At 30.9% G+C, this 24,208-nt stretch overlaps 4 protein-coding genes across 6 annotated transcripts; 2 read left to right on the top strand and 2 right to left on the bottom strand.

The window, feature by feature from the left end:
* Window positions 1-686: 686 nt before the first annotated feature.
* Window positions 687-2,725, top strand: LOC128397690 (zinc finger protein 706-like). Its single transcript, XM_053358436.1, is given in 4 exon segments — window positions 687-723; window positions 726-820; window positions 1,599-2,127; window positions 2,341-2,725. Coding segments are annotated over 3 exon segments (228 nt in total). The 3' UTR covers window positions 1,695-2,127; window positions 2,341-2,725.
* On the bottom strand, window positions 2,687-3,982 carry LOC128397688 (regucalcin-like). Its single transcript, XM_053358432.1, has one exon. It carries the CDS (start codon window positions 3,786-3,788, stop codon window positions 2,781-2,783), a length of 1,008 nt encoding a protein of 335 aa, XP_053214407.1. The 5' UTR covers window positions 3,789-3,982; the 3' UTR covers window positions 2,687-2,780.
* Window positions 3,983-4,245: 263 nt separating this feature from the next.
* On the bottom strand, window positions 4,246-6,801 carry LOC128397687 (threonine--tRNA ligase 1, cytoplasmic-like). Its single transcript, XM_053358431.1, is given in 5 exon segments — window positions 4,246-5,175; window positions 5,178-5,201; window positions 5,204-5,711; window positions 5,786-6,240; window positions 6,309-6,801. Coding segments are annotated over 5 exon segments (2,271 nt in total). The 5' UTR covers window positions 6,799-6,801; the 3' UTR covers window positions 4,246-4,381.
* A 145-nt stretch (window positions 6,802-6,946) lies between these two features.
* LOC128397689 (amyloid beta precursor like protein 2-like) lies at window positions 6,947-21,075 on the top strand. 3 transcript variants are annotated; one of them, XM_053358434.1, is made up of 3 exons: window positions 6,947-7,983; window positions 20,737-20,772; window positions 20,988-21,075. In XM_053358434.1, exons 1-3 carry the CDS (start codon window positions 7,842-7,844, stop codon window positions 21,050-21,052), a joined length of 243 nt encoding a protein of 80 aa, XP_053214409.1. In that variant the 5' UTR covers window positions 6,947-7,841; the 3' UTR covers window positions 21,053-21,075. The 3 variants fall into 3 exon arrangements, with proteins under 3 accessions (XP_053214409.1, XP_053214410.1, XP_053214408.1); XM_053358435.1 differs by having other exon boundaries at window positions 20,947-21,039; XM_053358433.1 differs by lacking the exon at window positions 20,988-21,075 and having other exon boundaries at window positions 20,737-20,925.
* The last annotated feature ends 3,133 nt before the right edge of the window (window positions 21,076-24,208 follow it).

Here is a 24,208-nt window from a genome sequence, read left to right as displayed (position 1 = left end):
CACCGATTATCTCGAGATGTGAACAGTTTCCGTCAGGACGATGATGAAGATCAAGATGCCTTAAGAAGTGAACTGAAACACTTGATGATGAAAGAAAAGTTGGAACAAGAAAAATTATCACAATCGATTGATGAGATTCGAGATTTGGTTCGTAAAGAGATCAATTCGATGGACAAATCAATTAGGAAACAAGATGAACAATTTACCAAAAGTCAAGCAACAATCAACGACGATATGAATCAAACCAAATCAGTTTTACACTATTTAACTAAAGAATTGGATTCAATCAAACAATCAATCGATGAGAAGAAAATTATTGAAGGTAAAGAAAGTGAATTAACTGCATCCAATGCTACCAATCACAGTAGATAAACTTAATCAACTAAAGCAATTTCATTAATCACAATTCGTTAAATGATCTTTCGGTTAATTGCTTCTCTTCGCCATCTATTGGTGCTTTTCACAACTAAATTCGTTTTACTGAGTTTGCGCAAACCGAATTTTCTTTGAGTAAAGTCACGTGATCCGAAATCTATCAGAAAACATTTTCATTGATGAGAATCTTAATTTTGTACTAATTGTCAAGAAAACGTGTTAATCATCGTCTCCTAATTTCAGTTTTCCATCTCAATTGTAACCTGTGCTCTATAGTTAATTTTCCTCGACTGAACTATCATTTAGGCAAAATGGCCAGAGGACAACAGAAAATTCAATCTCAACAAAAGCTGCTGCCAGAGCCCAAGCAGCGAAACGTCAACAAGGACATGACCAGAAAAGTGCTGCTGCCAAAGCGCTTGTATTTACATGTACAGTTTGTAAGGTAATTTCTGATTGATTGCAGCTAATTTGCCGATGGTCGATCGATTCTTTAGTCGAGTTAATTTCAGGTGACATTTTGCTCTCATGTATTATTTGGAACAAGTTTCTCAGGATCATAGAGCTTATCCATTTTCATGTGGTCTCTTCTGTTCCCATGGTTTTGTTTTTATTTACTGTTTAGATAATTTTCAGAGAAAAGTCATGATTATAATTCTTGGTTTCGATTAATTTTGTTCCATCTTTGTTGACTTCTGATATTGTTTACCTCAAATTTTCAAGGTTACATTGTCTTTCAATCGCACTCGTTGTTATGATGAAGCTGTTATTCACTCCTACCAATCAATCAATCCAACTTTATGCTTGATTGTTATTAGCTGATTTTATCACAAGTAATTCTAATTGATTTATTTGGAAAACCAATGAATAGAATCTCAACAATTACAGTGAGAATTCATCTCCGTTTAAGGAAAAGCTTTTTTAGCTTATATTTACACTTCCGTCAGGTCTCAGCTGAGATAATTTCACTCTTTTTGTTTAATTCAACTGTTTAATTAAAGCTAAATTAGTGTCTTGTCATAGCTTCAACAAAGCAAATAGGTTATGAAACGAAATAGATCAACTTTTATAAATAACTTGTTCTTTTTACCTTTAAATCCTTGACATTATTTCAAATCAATACTTGAGGTTATGTGTTAACCTGTAAACTGGTTAAAGGTTTAGTTTTATCCGAAATTTAAAAATAATCAACTAATTGTGTAACCATTTCTATCTCCCAATAGGCACAAATGCCCGATCCTAAGACTTACAAGCAACACTTTGAAAACAAACATCCAAAATCACCAATGCCTGCGGAACTTCAAGACGTCGCAAGTTAACCGAGTCCTCGAACTTTTAATTTCCGGTCAACCTCAAAAGGAATCTTTCCAAACTGATGGGCCATTTATTGTATAAGCTTGTTTAAAATTGAAACGATTATTACCCAAAATTTCCCGATAACAAAAAACTGTTCAATTAGAAAAATTGTTCTGCTGAGACTATTCAATTACAACTAAAAACGAATTTAATAAATTCAATTGAATCTTAAAAAAAGGAAAAAAAATCCACTACTGTTTCTATCAATACGACTATTTGACTTACGAATTTGGTTTCCAGGAGAAAAAGAAAATTACTTAAATTCTATTGACTTAAAATTGAGTCGAATCTTAATTGTTATCAGTCCATCTTAATTCTTAATTTCATTATTTCATTTCCATCATCACAAAGAGACTTCATGTTAATGATTTAGGTGAACAATCAACAGCAATAACCGTAAGTTCAAAGTTGTTATTCTTTGAATATATTTTATTGTGCCGATTCTTATTTGGAGATAATCTCTTCAAGAATTTAAATATTGAATATTCACGATGTTAAAATTTCGTTGAACAATCTAAGAACTGATCTTACAATTCTTATTTGTTTCTTTTTCTAGTCCAACTCATTACGTTTCTCTTATTGATTTTTCTTCTCTTCTCTTCTTATCAGATTCTTATTCTCATAGCGAAAAACTTGATGGTCGAATCGTTGATTATAAAATCTGGTCAATTGGCTCCTTCAAATTTCATTCCAATTACAATTTTAAGGTCACAAATACAATTCATAGGATTCGACAACTTTTGAGAGTTTCTATCTCTTCATGGATTAAACTCTCTCTCACTGTTTTCACCATAGATTTTGATTTCAACATTCATTGTATCGCTCTTGAATTGCCCGTTTCTTGGATATTACCAAATTGACCTTCCCTAATTAACGATCATTGATTAAACAATCAGATCACTTTGAAACTTATACAAGTCATTTGAATATTTCGACGCGGAAACTGGAACATATATCAATAAACTATAAATAAGCATTTTATTATTATCATTTAGGCTTCTAATGTCTACTAATTTCTGTTACAATTTAATTTATTGGTGTCGTGTGATTTACGAGGAAACAAATTTATAAGCAAATCCTTTACCCAACAATTGGTTGGTTTTTGATTTGATCAAATAAATTTTACCAGAATCGGGTTCAGATTGAGATTGAGATGATGTTACGTATATTTTATCGAGGTTTGGTCCACCAAAGGTCAATGAAGTTACCTTGCTGGCTGGAACTCTAATCGATGATTCAACTCTGGACGTTTTCGGGTTAATCTTGACCAATCGACCTCCGCCATAAAGAGCAGTCCAAATGTAGTCATTGGCATCGACCATCAGACCATCAGGATATTCATTGGACACAAAATCAGTGTGATTTTTAAGATCAACGAAAATCCTTTTATTGGTCAATGTTCCTGATTCTGAATTGTAATCAAAGATATAAATCTTCTGGTCTTCGGAGTCATTAAAGTAAAAACTTGTTCCATTGACTGACCAGTCCATTCCATTGGAAAGTGTAAAACCTGAGGCCACTTTGATCAAGCGATTACCATCAAGTCGATAAATTGACCCACCACCTTTAACCAATGGCGATGCTGCATCAGTAGATTCAACCACTGAGCCGATAAACAGTCGACCCGCTGAATCGCATGCACCATCATTGAATCTCTCATCTCCAGCAGGGTGAACACCCAAAGATGATAAGGTCTGGACATTTCTGGTCTTCCAATTATACTTGGCGACTGACGATCTCACCGTTACAATGAAACTCGACTCATCTTCTGAAAATGGAATCACCAAAGAAACGAGTTTATTTCCAAGAACATGAACATCTTCCGGTGTTCCATTCAGAGATGAATGGACTATCGTTCCTTTGAATGCATCAACATAATAAAGAGAGTCACTGGTTGGTTCATAAAAAGGTCCTTCGCCTAAATCGTTAATCCGATTAGAAACAATTGAAACATTGTAATCACTTTGATCGTTCATTTGGATCGATTTACATTGAAAGTATTGAAAACATAAGAAAAAAATAACAATGGAAATAAAATTAACTTTCATCAAGAACATTTTTCTCTCAGTAATTATTAATTATTAAATTTATCAGATGCAAAACTATGATAATTAACCGAATTGATTAGATATCGATTTCTCTCTTTATCAACTTCACCGTCAAGAGGAATTTGAAAACTAATCATTTGGATTTTATTATTTTATGAGATTCACTGAACTTTAATCAAGTTTCAAACTGGACACAAGTCAATGACCGATCAACCGATTACACTTTTCATCTCAACATGATATCGGTAAAGCTCAAGATATGAGCGTAAGCTCAACTTTTCTACTTTTAGCTGACTTTTTTGGCTTACGATTTGCGGCTTTTTAGGAAAATGATTTAATTTAATTGATTAACAATTAATTCGACAATCAAAAATTTGACTCCTCGAGAGCACATGTTAGTCGACCTTCAACAATGAAATAAAAGTAAACGGGGCTGATTAGCTGTCGAAAGCTAACATTACATTAATTGTCTCAATTAAAAGAGTTTATTTATTTTTCCTAAATCAAACAATCAAACAAAACCAAGTCAATTATATTCACTTTCATCGGGTATAAGTTATCCGAGTGAATAGATTGGAGAGTAGAAAGTAAATGAATGAATATTAGAAATCTTCTTCTGCTTTTAAAACCCTCTTTTCGACGAAATATTTGAACTTCTCCGCTAAATCATCCACTTTTATCTCACCACGAACGACATTATCTCTTGTACGAACGTTCACTGAATCGTTTTCCTTTTCTTTTTCTCCAACAACCAAGATGAAATTGAATCTGTCGAGTTGAGCATTTCGAATTTTCTTATTTAAACTCAGTCCAGGATCAGCTCCAATTTCAACTTCGAAACCCGCTGCATACAATTTAGAGCGAACTGCCTCAGCATATTCAATGAAAGGTTCGGCTACAGGAATGAGAATAGCTTGTTTAGGAGATAACCAGAAAGGCCATTTACCACCGAAATTCTCGGCTAAGATTGCTAAGAAGCGTTCAACAGATCCGAAGATGGCTCGATGAATAATGACCGGCTTGTGTTTTTCACCATCCGGTCCAATGTAACTCAAATTGAATCGAATTGGTAACTGAAAATCCAACTGGATTGTGGCGCATTGATATGATCTTTTAAGAGCATCTTTCACAGTTATATCGATTTTAGGTCCATAGAAAGCACCATCGCCGGGATTGAGTCCCCATTTGTGTCCACTAGCATTCAAAGCGTTCGTTAAAGCTTCTTCGGCACTATTCCAAATTTCAATCTCACCGATGTAGGAATCTGGTCGAGTGGACAGAACCATTTCGAAAGTGAACCCAAGAGTAGTGTAAACATCTTGCATGAATTGTAAAGCTTTCACAATCTCTTCTTCAATTTGATTATGAGAACAGAAGATGTGAGCATCATCTTGTTGAATCGACGGACTCGCGTTAACCCGGAAGAGCACCAGAGACTTCATTTCGATGGAGAACACCGAAATCAGCGAATTTGATTGGTAATTCTTTCCAAGATCGGGTACGCGAATCGAAGATGAGACAATGACCTGGACAATTCATTGGTTTAAGAGCATATTTTTCTTCGTCAAGGTCGAAAACAAACATATTATCTTTGTAATGTTGCCAATGGCCCGAAGTCTCCCAGAGTTTAGTGTTATAAATATTTGGTGAAATAACTTCTTTGAATCCTCTTCCACGATACTCTTTTCGAATGAAATTTATAAGTGTATTGTAAATATGAGCACCATAGGGTGAGAAGAAAGCTGTTCCTCTGCTGAATTCATGGAAGAAGAATAAATCTTGATCTTTTCCAATTTTTCTATGGTCACGTTTAGCTGCTTCTTCTTGAAATCTTTCCCATTCTTTCATTTGCTTGGTATCTGGAAAAGATATACCATAGACCCTTTGCAATGGCTCTCGCGAAACATCACCTTCCCAATGAGTGGATGAACTCTAAGGACAAACGATAAAATAGAATCGATAGAGATCATAAGTTTCCTGGAAGAAAAGATCTAAAAAATACTCACTTTGGTTACTTTAAGAGCCTTAATGAGACCAGTGTGTTTGATATGTGGACCCAAACACAAATCGATCAAAGAGCCACATCGATAAACTGATGTTCGATCTTCTTTCACTTTTTCATTTAGAATTCGGACTTTGAATTGATTATAAGAGAACATTTCTAAAAGCTGATCCTTCGTTAGTTCGAGTCTTTCAAACGGTTGTTTCTCATTACAAATGGTTTTCATTAGATTCTCAATCTGAGGGAAATGATGAAGAGAAACAGTAGACAGATTATCATCTGAGGTTTTAGTTTCTGCGTCACCAGAGTTTCCACACGAAGTACATGATTTGTGCATCATGTACATATCGTAATAAAAACCATTCTCAATGGGTGGACCATAACATAAATGACTTCCGTACAGTCTCTCCAACGCTTCTCCCAAAACATGAGCCGTCGAATGCCAGAAAACCGCTCTACCTAAATAGTTGAAAGAGAAAATTTGATAACACGTTCACTATTTAGCAAGAAGTATTCTGATTACATACCTTGATCGTCATCAAATTTCACCAATTCAATAGAACAATCATTTTCCAATGGCCTTTCAAGATCCCACAATTTACCATTTACCTTTGAGATGATTATACTTTCAACCCATGATTTAGATCCAATTTTTTTGGCGACATCCATTACAGTGGTTTTCCAACTCTCCAAATCATCCAATTGTTTAACTTTTCCATCTTTATCGGTAACAGAGATTTTGATTGGCTTCGGTTCTTTGGTGGCCAATTCAGCTTCATAATCGGCTTTAAACTTATCCCACAATTTAATTCTATGGTCAAGAAATTCCGGTAACGGTGATAACTCCTTCAATGGAGATTTAACCTGAGTGGCACCCGAAGCATCACCAACAGTCATCTTGTTAATTAGATAAGACGAAGAAACAGAATAAGTTGATTTCAATCGATTGAGAATTAATTTGACTACAACTATTTTCACATTTAACCGGATCTTGTTCATCTCCCATTGAACAATCATATGGCCGATTCTCCATGTTGTCCGAACGAACTGTCATCTGGTGGCCAATCGAGCAAAGAGAAGAAAAGAATCAAAAGTCGCGCTTCAAGTGGAAGAACATAAGAAGAAACCAAATAATCTGGTAGGTGGAGTTACAAGTGGCAACGGAGATTCGGTCACTTGGAAGCTTCAACTGAGTTAGAAGGTTTCATGATAAATTCATTGGTGTTTTCAATTGTTCTCAATATTTGTTACATTAAATTACTAATTTATTATTGATTTATTCCTGTGAACAAGTTGAGATAATAATTCTCTTTGTTTGTGTTGACCATTAGATTGAAGGAGAAGATTAAAAAAGAAAACAGATTGTCCATTTTTCCAATTTGTTTTTCTTTAAGTGGACCTTCATCTTCATCTTCATCTTCAAAACCTTTGTTTCATCTTCTCCTCAATTTCTGTTTTCATCTTTATTCTCGCTATTTCATCGACATCACATCTACCCAAGCCCACCATCATCAAAATGTATTCAATTAACTTGTTGATAGTTACCTTGTGTTACCAATTGTGGCTGAAGAATGTTAATTTGGCTGATGCAGCCTCATCTTCATCTTCATTAAATCAACAGAATTCAATCAATGGTGTTCCCGAGGTGGTTTTAAGCCATTTCCAACCGATGGTTGCTATGCTTTGTGGTCGTGGTAAATTTCACAATCAATATTTGGATGAAAACAAACGATGGATTTCTGACCCTGATCCCAAAGCGGTTTGTACAAAAGACAAATTGGAAATTTTGGAATATTGTCGCAAGGTTTACCCCAAAAAGGATATTCGGAATATTGTTGAATATAGCAAATACATGGTTGTTGAGAATTGGTGTAAAGTTGGACAAAAGTGGTGGTCGTCATTTCATCAAACCTTACTGATGTTTAGAAGGCCCATTTCAAAGTGATGCTCTTCTTGTACCTGCTTATTGTCTCTTTGATCATATTCACAATGGATCGATCTGTCAAAGCTCAGAATATTGGAATCGTACAGCTGCTTCAAGTTGCGCTGAGAAACGTAACATGAAACTCAAATCATTTGGAATGTTACTCCCTTGTGGAGTTGGAATATTTGGTGGTGTCGAATTTGTTTGCTGTCCAGCTTGGTCAACAACTACATCTCCACCAGAACTTGTGACTCTTGGAACCGAAAAGAAACAATTGGGTAAGCGTTTCATCTCATTCATTTTCTCTTCTCTTTTTCATCTCTTTGCTTTCAGTTGAATAACAATTAATGAATCAATTGTATAATATTAGTAAAGAGCAAAGGAAAAGCTTAATAATTATGAAAATGAATCAACAAAGGTGCAAGTTTTATTCCTTTTCCATATTACTTTTTTTCTCATCTCCAATTACTCTTTTTTTGAGCTATTGGAAATGTCTATTGGGAAAACGCATACTCACATTCTCGTTTAACCCCATTTTTAGTATTTAGTATTGGTAATATAACCAATGGTTCCTCTGTACACTTTTCCTTTCTCTCTCTCTCTCTCTTTTCTGGACTCTCTTGAGATTTGATGAAGCAAATTACTAGATTGTTACACGATAATCAGCTATTTTAATGAACTGTATCAAAAAACATTAACAAAGTCTTGTTTCCAAGTTTATCGTCAGTATTTATGTTTTAGCTTTTGGGTTAGGTTATTTATTCTTATATTAATAGTTTATCGTGTAAAAAATATAATCTTTGACTCGATCACACGATTCATCTTTGTCTTTCTGATTAGTCTCTAATGAGTTGGTGTCTATTCTCAACATCATCTCCCTCATCGTTGTCTTTAGTTTTCACCATGACCTCTCTCTCTCTCTCTCTCTCTCTCTCTCTCTTCATTCATCTCCTTTTTTATGAAAAATGAACAATGATTCATACTATGTGTTACAAAGTCTATGATTTATTGAATGGAAATCATGCTCATGGAACCTTTTCCACCCCATATCATCCGTATTTTTATATAAAGATGATGGAATAAAATTTTTATGATGAGCCTTTGAAATTCGAGGTGTGCGTGTCTCCCTTTACACCATGAGAATTTTAAAAATATGTTAATATATGTTCTAGAGTAAATTATTACAATAGAAACTCATCATCTTCCTTTTTTAGCTTTCGACTGTCAGTAGATTCGGTCTTTAGCTGATTAGCTTGAAACACCAATGAAAATGATCAAAAAGCTAATCTGATAATTAAGTATTTTGGTTAACTATCAAAGTTAACAATTACCTCTGAACCTGAAACCCTCGAAAAGATGATAAATAAGATAGCAAATGGAATAAGATTTGTTCACGTTTCCCTGAGTCTTTTTAAAATTTCCATTGTCAAATCTCATCAGTGAATCTTGATTAAAATTAAAATGGTTAACTTGATTCTCTCTCTCTCTTATTCTTTTCTTTAAATGTTTAATTATCAGACTCATTTTATTCAACTCTCTTCATTATCATCATCATTTCCATCATCATCTTCATTAAGAGAGATGTTTAATTATTTTTCTTATTTATAATCTTTTCTATTCAAAACTTTGCCACCTTTCAGCTCGTTATTAAATCTCTAACAAGTGAGCCTATTTAATCGAGAGAAGAAAAAAACTCAATGAACTTTCTCTTATGAGATAAATCGTAGTGAAGAATAAGAGACAAGTGGAATATCTTTTCTATAACTTTTTGTATTCTGTCAAACGCATTTTTCTTCATTCTTTTTTCCTCTCTCTCTCCTAATATTTCATAGAAATTTTCCTTTTTCTCATGGTGAATTCTGTTGCTCCCATGATATTATTATCTTTGCTGTTCTCATTGAAATACGATACGCATTATTTAGCACACATAAATAGTGGTAACAACTGATAGTCCAATTTTTGGCCTTTGCACGTATTCAAACGGTACACACCCTTCATCTATAATTAAATAAGCAAATATTAACTAGATTAATATGAAATTTGAGTAATAAAATTCAATTGAATTTTGAAGTGATTGAAAATCGAAATATTTTTCGATTTGTTAATTTTCAACGAATTGAAGTTCATTCAATTATTATTAATATTTTTCTTTCTCTTAAGAAAAAATTCGAATGCAAATGATTGTCTTCGTTGATTATAATAATTGATTTATTAAATAATTCAAAGGAAAAAAGTGAAAAAAAGTTAAAAGAAATCAAAAATATGAAGTCACCTGACTTCATTTTGCTTCAAAATGGATTCATGGTGAAAGAGATTAAGATGATTATATTACCTTTCTCATTATTATTGCAACTGCGTATTGATAACTATTAATACAATTTAAACGTTACTCATATTACTTGTATGTATTAAATATCATTCACTTGACGATATAATTGCATGACTATTGTCTCTGTGTATATTCATAATATAAGTTGATAGTACACAAGACTAATTGCAAAAAGTGAAAACAAGATGATGATGAGGGAAGAAAAAATGATGAAAATAATAGTAAAAAAAGTAGAAATGATGCTTATTATAGTGATCATAATTGTAAGATTATTTGTTCATTTTCATCATGAATATTATACATGAACGTGTATTTCAGTGATTCTGTTTCACTTATAATCAAATGATAATGAAAACAGAGCAAAAGATCATCTCCATTGATCAATTTCTCTTAATCATTTCTTGATTCATTCACCTAACCTCTAATATCTCAATGACCTTATTCAATTGTGACTATATTTTTACTTGACCTACACTTAGCTTCATCTATTTCTCCCCTGATCTTGATCCAAAAAGTAACAAATATTTTCTGATACCTATTAGTAGGAGTTTAATTAGTGAAACAATTTGTTGATTGTTTTCATCTCCTTGTGAAAAAAAGAAAAGTAAAAAATCGTATTTCTTATTCATTATATTTGTATACACATACAGTTTTACTTGCTAATTTTGTGTCACCAGTATCATAACTAAAATGACATATAATCTTGTTCACAGTATGAAATCTATCTAATATAATCACAATCTGATTCCATGTAGATTTAATAGCGTAATCAACTATTTTGAACACTAATAAGCCAGTGCGGCTTTAGTATTGATATTATACATGTATTTGCTTTAATTTATTAACTTCACAGTTTGTCCAGTAAATTAACTTAATTCACAACAGATTAGTCTAATTTTACTGAGAACATGAAGTTTAGCCTCACGTAAAAAGAGTTTATTTTGTAACCAGTTTCAATCATTAAGCTTCATCTAATTCGTTACATTCATATTTAATCTTTGTCATTTGTTGAATTTATTTCGCGATCATTTAATGATATTGTAAATCTCTCGTTAATCCACTTTAATTCAGATCTGTACACTAATTCTTTACTCTACTATTTTAATTAGTCCGAATTCTCAACGTTTATATCTTCACTTTCGTAGCGTAAGAAAATTGATAAAGTTACTGATAACTTTAACATTTCATTTCTATTCATTTTATTAATATATTCATCGATTTCACCTGAGTTTCCGATAGCAAATTCTCTCAACTGTTCGGCTGATCTACTTGTTGTTTTTTTTCTAAATTCTTGTTTTTCTGATTGTTGTAAACTCCATATCGTGTGATTTATGTTACATTTACTGTTACCTTTTTAAATATTTCAGATTTACTTTCACTGAAATGACAACAGATATAAATCATCATTACGATGACAATGGTATGAGCTTTTCTTCCCAAGTTCTTAAATATGAACATTCCAGTTATTTCCTGTAATGGAAGTGAAAACTTATAGATATTACCTTGAATAACTGTTGCATTCATCTTGTACACTAATATATTAACACCATTATAATGTTTCCTACGAATTTGAATTTCTCGGTGAGTTACGCGTATGGTGATTACATGTATGGTGGTAAAGATAACATTGATTCATTTTCATCTTGACTATATTAACAAATTCTGGATAGTTTTTTTCTCTCTCAGCTCTTATTGGTGATACATCATAACTGATACATTATTTAAAATTATATTTGTCTTATTTGTGATTGATTGTGAAAGTATTTCAGAAAAAGTTTGAATAAAACAAGAATGAATAAGCATTCGTAGTATTTAATTGGAAACCGTAATGATAAAAAGTTATAAAATATTTGCAAATGATAAAAGAAACTTTTGTAACTTTATTTCATTAAAAAGTAGAATACAAAAGCTAATCATTTTGATGAAAGGAGTAATCATTTGGAGAAAGATGAACAAAGATGAATAAAGATAAAGATAAACAGATGATTTCCATGGAAATAGAAGAAAAGTTAAAAAATATAGTCAGGCAACGCCTTTTGTTGATTGACTAGCATTCAATGAATGATGAAGATGCGAGATGATGAAAGGAAATGGAAGATTTTGTTAAGAATGAAAGGTGAACAATATGAGGGTATTGAACACACTGAGTTGTAGGAGGAGGTTTAAGATGCTGCAGCTAAATATGATTACAATTAAAATTAAATTGAGATAATTCTGGTAATTGGGGCTGATGATATAACATCTTGACGATCCTTTTCTCTGTTAGGTTTAAGATTCATCTATCGATTTGATGCTTATCCTTTTACTCATATTAAACCCTTTTCACTTTCATTCTCTTCAGATTCACCAGTTAATCGATCTTCAGAATATCCTCTTTCTCTCTCTATTTTTGGCCAGACTTTGTCTTTAACAGAATCTTCGTTGATTTCACTTGTTGATTCTGTTGAAACATCAGATTTTGTTGATTGTTTTATCGGTGTTGTAGCCTTGGGCTCTTCGTTTTCTGGCCACTTTCTGGTTCCTTCTTTTTACCTTATTACCTTTATCATCTTCTTTGTGCTTCTCATCATCTGGTGCTTTTTTCTGTCCATCATCTTTCCTTTGTTCCTTTTGTTCCTCTTTATCTCATCTACCTTTTACTCTGGTTTATCTTCTCGCTCTCGACTATTTGCTGTTGTTGATTTTTCTTATTGTGGCTCTCGTCATCATCAAAGATGATGATGGTTAGATTAGGCGATTTTGGAATGTGATTTGGTGTTTGTATTCCGTTGCTCGGTTTTAGATGTTGATTCTTTTTGTCTTAGTTGTAGTAGACTCAGCTTCGGCTTCTTGTCGATCTGATGTATATGGAATCAAATTGGGAGAACTTTACCCAGTTAAAGTTGGTTTAATTGATTTTGTTGTCGTCTCATTCGATTCTTGAGGACTTTGACTTGCTCGTGTTATGAAATCGACTCTTGCGTAGTATTTACTAGTTTTTTCTCTAACACTGTAATATAATCTCTCTTCCATTTTTGCTCGAGAAATTGAGGTTAATGGCAATGGAAAAATTAGAATTGAATGGCAATGATAATATTCAAGCACAAGTATAAGATAAATCAATTCGTTATACTTGATAATTAATTTGAGTTATCGCCTGTTAGTGTTATGGTAAATGTTATTTAAATTCTATTCATTAACATACAGGTAATAATAATGGTTATTAATAGCATTTTATTTTTTAAAGTTTCCTCTTTCTATCATCGGTGAACATAAATTATGTTAGATAATATCATGGATTATCGAGATCAATGCATCACCGATTTCCATTCGCATTTCCTGATGATCAGCTCTATTCTTTTTCTCTGATAAACTTCTTCAACATCTCAATCTCTCTCTGATAGAATTTTAAAGGTTCTCATAAGTATTTAGTCTACTAAAATTATTCATGCTTCGAGTATTTGGAAATAATTAGTTCACAAATGTTTAGAATTGAAGTTTACTTTCTTTTTCTCTTTCTTCGATGATTTGTAGTTTTTCTCATTGCCTCGATTCTTATTGTTTCCATAGTGAAAACTCACAACTTATTGAAAAGTTGATAATGGAAGAAAAAAGGATCGAACAAAAAAAACTCGAACAAGGTTGAATTCGTGAACTTTCAAGTGGATTTTATTTTATTTCACAAAAAGCAAATCTATCAATATGAATATTCTCACCACTTTTTTTCTTAATTCATTCTCGGTATTATTCTGAGTTACTTGTATTACATTTACTCATTTTCCAACATGTTCTGTTTTACATGAGATAAAAAGTAATTCTCATAATGATGTTTTTCTCTATTCAAGTGATTACTTGTATCATCAATTGTTCTTCAAGCCTAAGATTATTTTACAATTAACTGTACCTGGATGTGTGCAAGTACAGTTAAAGCCTGATTCCAATTATCAAATTTCATTCCATTTCATGACAATTGAGACTTGAATCTTTTCCTCAACTGAGCCTTGTGATTACAATTTTTGCAAGTTTAACGCTCGTGCTGATTTATTATATGCCTTCCAATAGATATTGGATATTAGTGTTTACGATGTTTCTATCCAATGATTAACTTTAATGTATTGAATTTTTACCTTCACATTTTGTATACTCTCTAAGGGTTTACATCCATATGTCACAAAGTATTATCATTAATATAACAGTTATTATTTTATTAGACAGTCATAGCCACATGCACATATTACACCAAACAAAACAATCAAATAGATGAAATTTGTTACCGATATTAACTAATTTAATGTATCATTGAGAAAAATTCTGATGACCCATTACTTTATTGGTCACTTTATGCAATTCACTGTTATCTTCTTGTTATTACTCATCATGAAAATGGCTCAGATTCGAGTTTTATCCTCACCAAAACTTGTTAATAGTCGTTGTCATAGTTTCTTTCTTATTGTTGTCTCTTGGATAATAATAGTTTCTTTCAATAAGAACCATCATCCTAATATTCATTCTTAACTAAAGATTCTTTTCGTTAATACTTTAATTTACTTAACACTCAGATTAATCAGCCAACTGTTAAATAAAACATTTACAGTATTAATGATAAATTTATTAATGTCATTTATCTTAATAGGCAGTCTTTTTGTTTATTATCAGTAAATCCTTAAGTTAATCTTCATCTTGAACACAATCAAAGATTATTGCATCTCTTGATTAAGAGATTGAGATGATCAAGATTCTTTGATAATATTGATATTGTGTATCGGTTTGCAATCAGTCCTTTTGTTGCGTTAACCTTGACCTCAAGGAAATTCAATACATGGATATGAGAAAAAAGTCCATTCAAACATTATTGGTCCAATTTGACACAACTTCCGGTTCCAATTGATTTTTCCTTTTTGTATTTTCTCAACTCTTCTATTTTCATTGTAACTATTGTCATTCGCGTCATTATCATCATCTGATAATCAATGAGAATCGTCTGTTAATCCTTCAATCAATATTGATTAACTTTGATTCAATTGTAGTCAGAGACCAGAAAGATTCTCATTTCCATGGTAACTTAGGCTATTTCTTTCGTGATTCTCATTTTATATCATCAAAGTAAATGTTTATGGTGAAAAGGAGGATGAGCAAATACCAGCTAATCATCATTCTCATCTTCGATTGTCCTCATCTCAATCATTATTTCTTATCGAATCTACATTATCAGAGATTAATGATAACACTTTAAAAAAAAGTTAATTATCACTTTGATTTGTAATCTTTTCTTATGAGCTGATCAATGAGAGCATTTAATAGATTCTTTCTATCGATTTCTAAACTCAATTCAAATGGAAAGGTAAATGTAATAACGATTACTTCATATCCAAACCATTACCTTTACATTTTTTCATTTCACTGTACAACGAACGATAAAGATGATCAACTGAAAAGAAGATAACTTGATGGTTTCCATCTTGTTTGTAATTTCAATTTCCTTTACTTCATCTTCTTGATAAAGTCCTAAACAAGCTCAGAATAGAATTCATTTCATTCATGATGATTAATTGCAAAGATACTCTATAAGTTGAAAAGATGATGATGTTTTGTCTCATAATGAAATTTATCGGTATTCAGGATTATGAAAGTATCGGTTAATCGATTATTTTTATTCCTATAAGTTGAGAAAATTTCAGAATAACATGATGAGTACAATGTTGGAATTAATATTTCAGGAGACACAAAACAATGAAACTGAATTCAACATGTCATGTGAACTGTTAATGAACAATTTTTGTTTCTCTTTTCGGATAACAAAAGTTTAATGGAACAAAGTTGGAATAATATTAAGATTACTAGGACAACGAGCGTGAATTAAGATTAATTTTGCAAACGTGAAGAAATAAAAGAATTTATTTCAATGGAGTAAATGAATTTAGTTTCTTATTTCTCTTTGGTCGCTTAAAGATGTACTTTAATGATGGATATTTATCGAACTCCGTTAGATGAAGATGAAGTTTAAAGCTCTGAAGAGGATAACAAAGATAACCGCAATGGAAATAGAGTGAAAGAAATCGAAGAGCTCATAGTTATGATGGTGAATAAAACGATGAGGTTGATGGGAATGATGAGCAAATAGTCTCGAGTATTATTAATATGATGACGCGAACTATGTGTCTATGCATATAGTTTATGGATTCTAAGCAAAAACAAAGTATTGTGATGATAACGACATGTTTCTAATCTTCTTTAATCGTTTTCTTCCATTTTACTCATTTTATCTTCATTTCTATCATCTTATCATCCATTTTTCTCCTGCCACTCCCTTGCTCTTTATTTCTTTCATTCTATCTTTTCCCTCATTAGAATCGATTGTCCTTATTCTCATTTTTCTCTATGAAAACTCTGTAAGCTGATGAAAGTAAACGACCAAGAGAAGATGTTAAGTGGTGGTAATTCTTGGTTTCAACTCTCCTTAATACCAATATTCGCATTTTCATTCATATTATTGAGAATTTAGTAAATACCGTTTACATTATTCTCAAAAATTCGAGTAACTACAATAGTAAAGATCCAAAGATGATAGTTTTTCATTCCCTTTGCTTTCAACAGACTCATCGATTATTTTATCTGATTCATTCAAACCTTTTCAATTTCTATCTTTGAGTTCGTATTCATTTCTCAAAATATTCATCGGTGTCATCTTATAATGAATTCAATGTGTTTTTGATGAATTCAATCATCAATCAAACAACTACTATATCAATTATCGGAAAGTCTTATAATAAATTAATTTATATTAACAGTTTAATGTCATAGGAAAGGTTAGCTGGTTATGACTCGTCCTTAATATTTTCCAGTAAGAACCGGGAGAAAGCTCAGTAAATCGAAATTATTAATCAATATATTTCTTGATGACAATTATAACCTTGTCAGTAAATCAATAACATTAGTATTCTAGAGACTCACTGGAATAAATAAATAACCACCAATTCAACATTGCAACTGTCTAAAGATAACTGAGCAATGATTAAGGAGATAATTTGAAATGTACTCCATTTGACTGTTTCAAACAAAAATCAATGATCTTGAGTGAAAACTACATGTGTATCTCATTCATATCTGTATTGAAGTAATAATATTCAATCCAATGAGAGCATGAAACTATCAACAATGAAAATTTTCAACTTATCACATGGCCTTAGGGCTCAAGAATATTAGTAAATATATATTATCACTGTATTTATACTTTTGTATTCAGAATTCGTTTCAACAATAGTCTTAAAGTGATGAGGGTTTACAAATGATTCCTTTAGAAACTAAGTAAACTATTATATAATATAAATTGTATTTAATATCTTCCGCTTATATATTAATGTCCGTTTCAAAATTACTTTTGACATGATATTTAAAAATGAGAACAGATTAATTGTAATTTATCCTTGGTGTTTAATAATGAACAATAATGATGAAAACTCATGATAATGACGATGAACATGATAAATATTACCTACATTGTATTGACAATGGTGAATAATCATTTTCTTCATGATTGAGCCATCATTATATTATTATTGCTTCCTATTCTATTGATTTTCATGGTCTCTCTCCATGAGCATTCAGGCTCCCTAACTTAGTGAGTGGGAACACTAAAATAACTATTTTTATCTTAACCAACAGAGTTTATTTTGGTTCCACAATTTTGTATTACTTTAACAGTTAGTAATTGATAATTTTACCTCTTTATGCTAATTGTATTAAGCTAAAATTGATAACACGAAGCTGAATATTAATAGTGATTAATTTGAAATATATTAGCATCGAGTATTAACATTGAAACCCATGAAATCATTTTCATTTCTTTCGAGGTTGACTGAGTTAATATAGTCATAAAAGATTCGCAGAATCTTCACTTTTTATCCTGATTATCATTTTGTAACCATCATCATCTCTATCATGAGGTATTCATATTAAAAAACAAGTTGAGACGAAAAAGATTGTCCATTCATATTCTCCATTGAAAATCTATTTGCATTTAGGTTTCTCTCTAATCTTGACTTTTTCTCTATTTAATCATCATTCTCAAGATTCCAAGCTCAACATTATTCTCCCATGTTTCCACTTCATCATGCATTGCACATTCTTTTTTGTCGTTTCCCTTACATTGAAATTTCACCGTTAAACTCATTTTGTATTAATTGTAAAGTCTTTTTATTGTCATAATTGTTTAATTTCATTGTTTTCTACTTCTTTATGTGTGCCAATCAGAAAATTCTTTACCTGTAATCATTTAGACCTTCTTTGTTGATTAACATAATTCATGACGTGTAATGTATCTGATTTTGGTTGAATTGAGTAACAATGATGCATGTTGGTTATTTCAATTGAATTGTAAGGGTTTGACCATCAATCAGAATCAATGAACGCACTTTATTAACATGATTTTGATTCATTATCCTTTTTCTCAGTTTCTAGCTCAATCATTCCGTGTATCAAATTTTCTGTAACCATGTTCTTATTCACTTTATATCCATGCCAGTGCTGCATTTAGAAACTATTATTACTCGATGAGCTCTCATCTCTTTACATTCTGATTCTATCCTGGTTTTGATTTATTGTTTACTTTCATCTTCTTCTCTTACATTTATACGATTCTTTTTTCTATTCTATCAATAGGTAGGTGACATTTCATCGTTTTCCAATATCAACCTTGAGCTAATTTCATCATAAATATATTTACTTTTATCTCCTAGTCTATTCTACCTTCTTATCACTTGAATCTTAATAACATTCACAAGCAAAATGCTGATGATCCTTTATTGAGCTATAGTGAGTCTCTTTCATGATCAATAGTTTACCGATTTTGCTTGCTTAATGCATTATCATCATTCTTGTCATCATAATCTTGATCAAAAATATTGAATAGGGTAAGAGATGAAGATGCTCAGGCTAGTGTTGATCATCTTTTATCAGTCAAGCTTCATATTCTCTCGATCATCATGGTGATAGGTTTAAAGAACTTCCAAAATTATCATGGAAAGAAACACTTTGGCTCAGAAACTATCGGCGATAATGTATTAATCCGATCGGTATCATCATCTTTCTCAATTTTCCATCATTTTAATGGAACATCTTCTTTTCATCTTTAGAAAATTCATCATCATTATTTAAAAAAATCTCTGAGTAAAAATACTTTCCCGTTTTTATCATCAAATGTATTCATTGATGATCAACGTCCATCAAAGAGCACAAAATTACCTTTAATGGTGATTTTGATGAACTCTTCCAGTTTCGAAGCTTGAGTTTCTGTCCATTAAGGTCAAATTTAATCATTTCACATGTAAATTACTATTATGATTTTCAATTTAAACTCAATCTTGTGAACATCAAATCTTGATTACTATGTGAAAACCTAAATCAAATTGTCACTTCATCATTTTCGGTATCATCTTGATGAGCTTCGCATTTGAGGTTTATTGTTGTTGAAAAGTTGTCGTGTTATTATTACATGTACTTCCATTTATTAGGATTTTTCGTTCTCAATAATAGAATTTAAGTTACAATAATTTCACCTTTAATGAACCATAATAACAAATAGATCGAAAAGCAAAAGGATATTGAATTCCTGTAAAATCTAGAATTGAATTTTGTTCCATTGGAAAATTGTTCAGAAAGAATATTTTTACTTGTTTCGTGTAGAATGATAATATTATTGTTCAACTAAATAGCTTTGTGATGATAATGAGTAAGTCAAATGATCTGAACAAATGAATATAATTTGTTCACCACTGAATTCTGAATGAATCTGACAGAGTTTATCATCTCCATCTTTCAGTTTCTTTCATAAATGTTGACAAAACTCTAAAATTAACTGAATACTTTACTATTATCAACTAGTTGTAACTGTTTCCACTATTGTCCTAATGTCAATCGTAATAATAATAAATGGATATTATGCAAATTCTAATAATTATTCGCTATATTAACAAAATTATTAAAGAATCAGAGGAGTGAAAATGAATGTTAATAATTTTTTGGTATGTTAATATTTGCAATTCGTCCCAATGAATCTGAGTTGATAGTTATCATTTTAATGAACACTAACGATGAAAAGGAAAAAGCTACTTTTTGATTTATATTTTTGCGACTCCTTCAACTCCATTTAATGTGCATTAGGTGAGATTTGTGATATTAGAGTTCTCATTATTGTAATTATTATTGCTTCAAGGTTTTCGTCTAATTCTGGAAAATGAACAGAATTGAAGACGAAATAGAAAAATTAGCTCAAATAGTGGTTTTATCGCCTAAAGGGTTTTATCCTTTATTTTCCCTACTTTTCTGTTCTTGTTGTTTATTGATGTTGATTATGTTTGAGTAAAATATATCAGGTGAAAATCAGGATTCCGAATGAGCTGAAATCTGTCTACTTTTTTACTAATCACTTATTAGAATTGCGATGATTTCTAATTTCATATTTTACAACATATTCTACATGTTTTCTTCTCTGTATTTTAATAATCTTTTAGAATTTGAAAAACTATGATTAAAGAAAACATTCATTTTCTAATGTTATTGATAGAAAATTAAAGATTAATGATAAATTTAGTATTTTATCAATTCTATTCCTCGAAACTTTTTCTTTGCTCATTTTCTCAAACTTTTCTTCCATCATACTCATTATTTAATATTCAATGATGATGCTAACTAAACTCATTTGTTTCTCTTTTTCATTTTTATTCAGAAAATCAAATAACCTACAAAGACGCTGAAGATAATGGTAAGTACATTGATTCAATCGATAATAACCTTGACAGAAAATTGGATATTTCAGATCGTCTCTCAATTGTCGAATCAAAAGTTCATGAATGATGACCAAATTACGAAGAAAATGAACTGAAAATAGAAAGAAATTTCTATTGCTGAACTTTTTCATTTTTCTCATTTCAATCAGATTTATCAATTGTCATGAATTTTCGAACTTTAAACTTACAGAGAAAACACGAATAAATGTGATTGGTGGTAGTTCTCATTTTGTTAGCATTCGAACTGCAACTTAATCTTTCTTAATGATCTAATGTCTTCATGAAGATAATCGTTTAAATCGACAATCTTTTAAAGCTGACCTATTTTCTCGGAAATTTTATTCTCTTAAATTTGGAAAATTTAATTGTTACAAATTCTGAGAAATTGATTGTTGTTTCATGATTAATCTTCAATTACTACAATTGAATTACAAGTGGAAAAATAATTGTTACAATACAATAACATTTTCAACAACAATCAAATTATCAACTTGCCATTAATTTTGTGTAAAACAAATGAAGACTCAAGGGAGGAATTTAATTAACTCACCCAATCCTAAATCGATCACATAAGAAGTCATCATGTTTATAGGAAGTCAGAACTTTTCATTTTCCTTTCCACCCACACCTACAAACTTGAACAATCTAATTGTAAACTCCAGTCATCGCTAATTGTAGCACCACTTCATTGAATCTTTTATTCTGATTGATTATTTTAATGTGTAAATATATCGAATGTTGTTAAGTGTTTATTGTATCTAATTATCCTACTGAGTATTTATGAACTTTCATGTTTCTAGAATCATAATGAATGCTTTACATTTGAGTTCTCTCACCTTCGTAAACTTATTAATAATCGAGCTCGTTTTCTTGATATACAAGACTGATAAATGGACATTAATTTTAATCAAATTACTATTCTCATGGTTGCCAACAGTTAACGTAAATGTTGATTTCACAATTTTATATTCTTTGGTGTTTTAATTATGTTGATCTAATTAAAAAATCAACTATTATAATACATCGATCATGTTTTGTTTTTTTTCTTGATGAAAATTTGTTTCAGTTCATTTGTGTTCTCATCATTTATTATGATTTTCCTGTTTTACTATAAATTATTCCTTCAAACCAAATGCACAAATCAGTCAGGCAATCATTCATTAATTAGCAATTAACGTGAATGGTTACCCTTTCATCGTTGATAATTGTATCACTGGAACTTGCATCATATAAAAATGATCAACATTGAAAAATTTGTTGATAAACTTACAACCCGGAAGTGACTTGAGATTAACCAAATGGTTAATCTCATCTTATCCCCACTCTTTAAGTTTACATGATAAAACATCATCTTGATCGACAATCTTATTAAAGTAGGTGGTCATATCGTCGTATACCTGTTAACCCAGTGAAGATAAAGATAGATTAGATTCTTCAACTAATACTTGTGATAACCGAACCTTTTTTTCTTAATGCTCATGATCATCACAATCATTGAACTTACATCAATGATTAGTATGAGAACTGAAAAAAAAAGTTCAGAATCTGAAGATACATGTAATTCATTCCTCTTTTTTACTTCTCTTTTATGTTTTGATATTTTAACTAATTGGGTTTAGTTTCGTTGCTGTTATCATGACAAACGCACCTCTGGCCCTTGAGGCTACTCTCTCATTTAAACATTGAAATGAAATTGAATAAGTTCATTATTATCCATTCATTGATGAAATTAATTGTTGGTAATTAGGAAGAATCTTTTATAATTCAATTCATCTTGAGAGTGAATCAACTAATTGTTGACCCATTGTCTCATAGGTAAAAATTATCACCATTCTGATAATTTATTATCTGAAAAAATAATTTCCATACACATAATTAGACCAGAGTTATTATCAAACTTTACATAATTGAAAGGTTAGTTGATTGTGACAGAAGATTATCAATTGATATTAACAATCGGATTCGATATCGACTCAATTGCGTCCTGGTGGTCAACATCAATTTCTCTTAAGTTGTCATCATCTTCGATATTATCATTAGTTTGTTGACAAGACTTGAATTTAACTTTGATGTTGAGAAGAAAATACTAAACCATGTTAAGAATTAGATGAAAAAAACTTGTCGCTAATTCTGATGGCTGATTTTTCTGTTGAAACTGATTAGCTGTTGAATTTATTGTAGTCGAAATTAACTTCTCATCAACTATCTGAAAAAGATTTCCATTGACTTTTCGAGTAAAAGAAATTCAAGTTTATTATTTTCTCTTTTATCAATTTATTCTTATTTGAGATTATAATGATAGTTTTACCTTTATTTTCTCCTGATGCATAATTGACTTTAACGAGAAAATATTTCAACAACTTGAATGAAAACAGTCAAGTATTAAGATGATGATGAGAAGCTTGTTAGTAATAAATGATATTCCATTGAGTGTTTGTCTAAGGTGCAACTTTCATTCAGTATCGCAACTTGGAACCATGAAAAAATTATAACAGAAAAGGTGAGAAATTGAATAATTTCTGGATGAACGATCGACTATGAACTTTCATTAGTATTTAGCCATTCGCAATATAATCAAATGTTAATCAGCTTTTCACCGAATTACAGTGTTGCATATGAATAGTAAACTCTATTGATAATATAAAATAGATTTGCATCATAGATTATCTATTGATCGTGATTAATTGTATTGTTTTGAACACTTTTAATTGTCAATTAATTTCTTATGAAGTGAATTCAGTTAATATTTAGCAATACTATGGTTTATTTATTTTATCAAAAGCTTTATAATGTTTACCAGAAACTATAACTGAGTAACCTGATCAATTATATTAAATGTAGTGATTGGTTGATTGGTTGTTGTTAATTACTGTGGTCATGCCACTTTGCTTAATTAATCAACTTGTGATAGGCAATTGTTTCTTACTCTTTGATTATACAATTTAATTATGATTATATCCAAATGAATTTTCTGGTTGTTAAGGTAAAGTCAATCTCTTGTTGCGTTTTTTTTAATTCTATTTACTTTTATGCTTTAACTTTTTACTGTTGATCGTTAATTTTAATAGAATCACTTAATCATACTAAGTCGATCGACTTAGTCAAATACACGTACGAATTTTGATTGAGTAAATTTATGATTATTCAATGTAAAGTATATACAATTAGTTTTACTGATTGTTTAAGTTGATAGCTTACAATTAAGTTTAACACTTGCAGGCAATCAATTAACTTGAGTCAAACAAAACCTAAAGTCAATTTGGTCAAGTAATGTAATTAACCTTGTTGAGTATTTACCTTTATCCAGTTGATTAATTGTTACAACAAAAACCATTAGATTATCATTATGGATTAGAACCGAGATTAGATAACAGGCTTAATATCAGCTGAAAAGTTGACACAATTACTTTG

The sequence above is a fragment of the Panonychus citri genome, unplaced genomic scaffold (assembly GCF_014898815.1).
Source record: "Panonychus citri isolate SS breed McGregor unplaced genomic scaffold, ASM1489881v1 Contig00039, whole genome shotgun sequence".
Classification (NCBI taxonomy): Eukaryota; Metazoa; Arthropoda; class Arachnida; order Trombidiformes; family Tetranychidae; genus Panonychus; species Panonychus citri.
Note: the sequence above shows the minus strand (reverse complement) of the source record. Positions and strands in the feature narration are given on the sequence as shown.

What these genes read in the sequence shown, in the direction of transcription:
- LOC128397688 (XM_053358432.1), bottom strand. Translation starts at nt 3,788, where the DNA reads ATGTTCTTGATGAAAGTTAATTTTATTTCCATTGTTATTTTTTTCTTA.
- LOC128397689 (XM_053358433.1), top strand. Translation starts at nt 7,842, where the DNA reads ATGAAACTCAAATCATTTGGAATGTTACTCCCTTGTGGAGTTGGAATA. An exon ending in AACCGAAAAGAAACAATTGG is followed by an intron (nt 7,984 to 20,736) that starts GTAAGCGTTTCA and finishes ATTTTTATTCAG; the next exon opens with AAAATCAAATAACCTACAAA.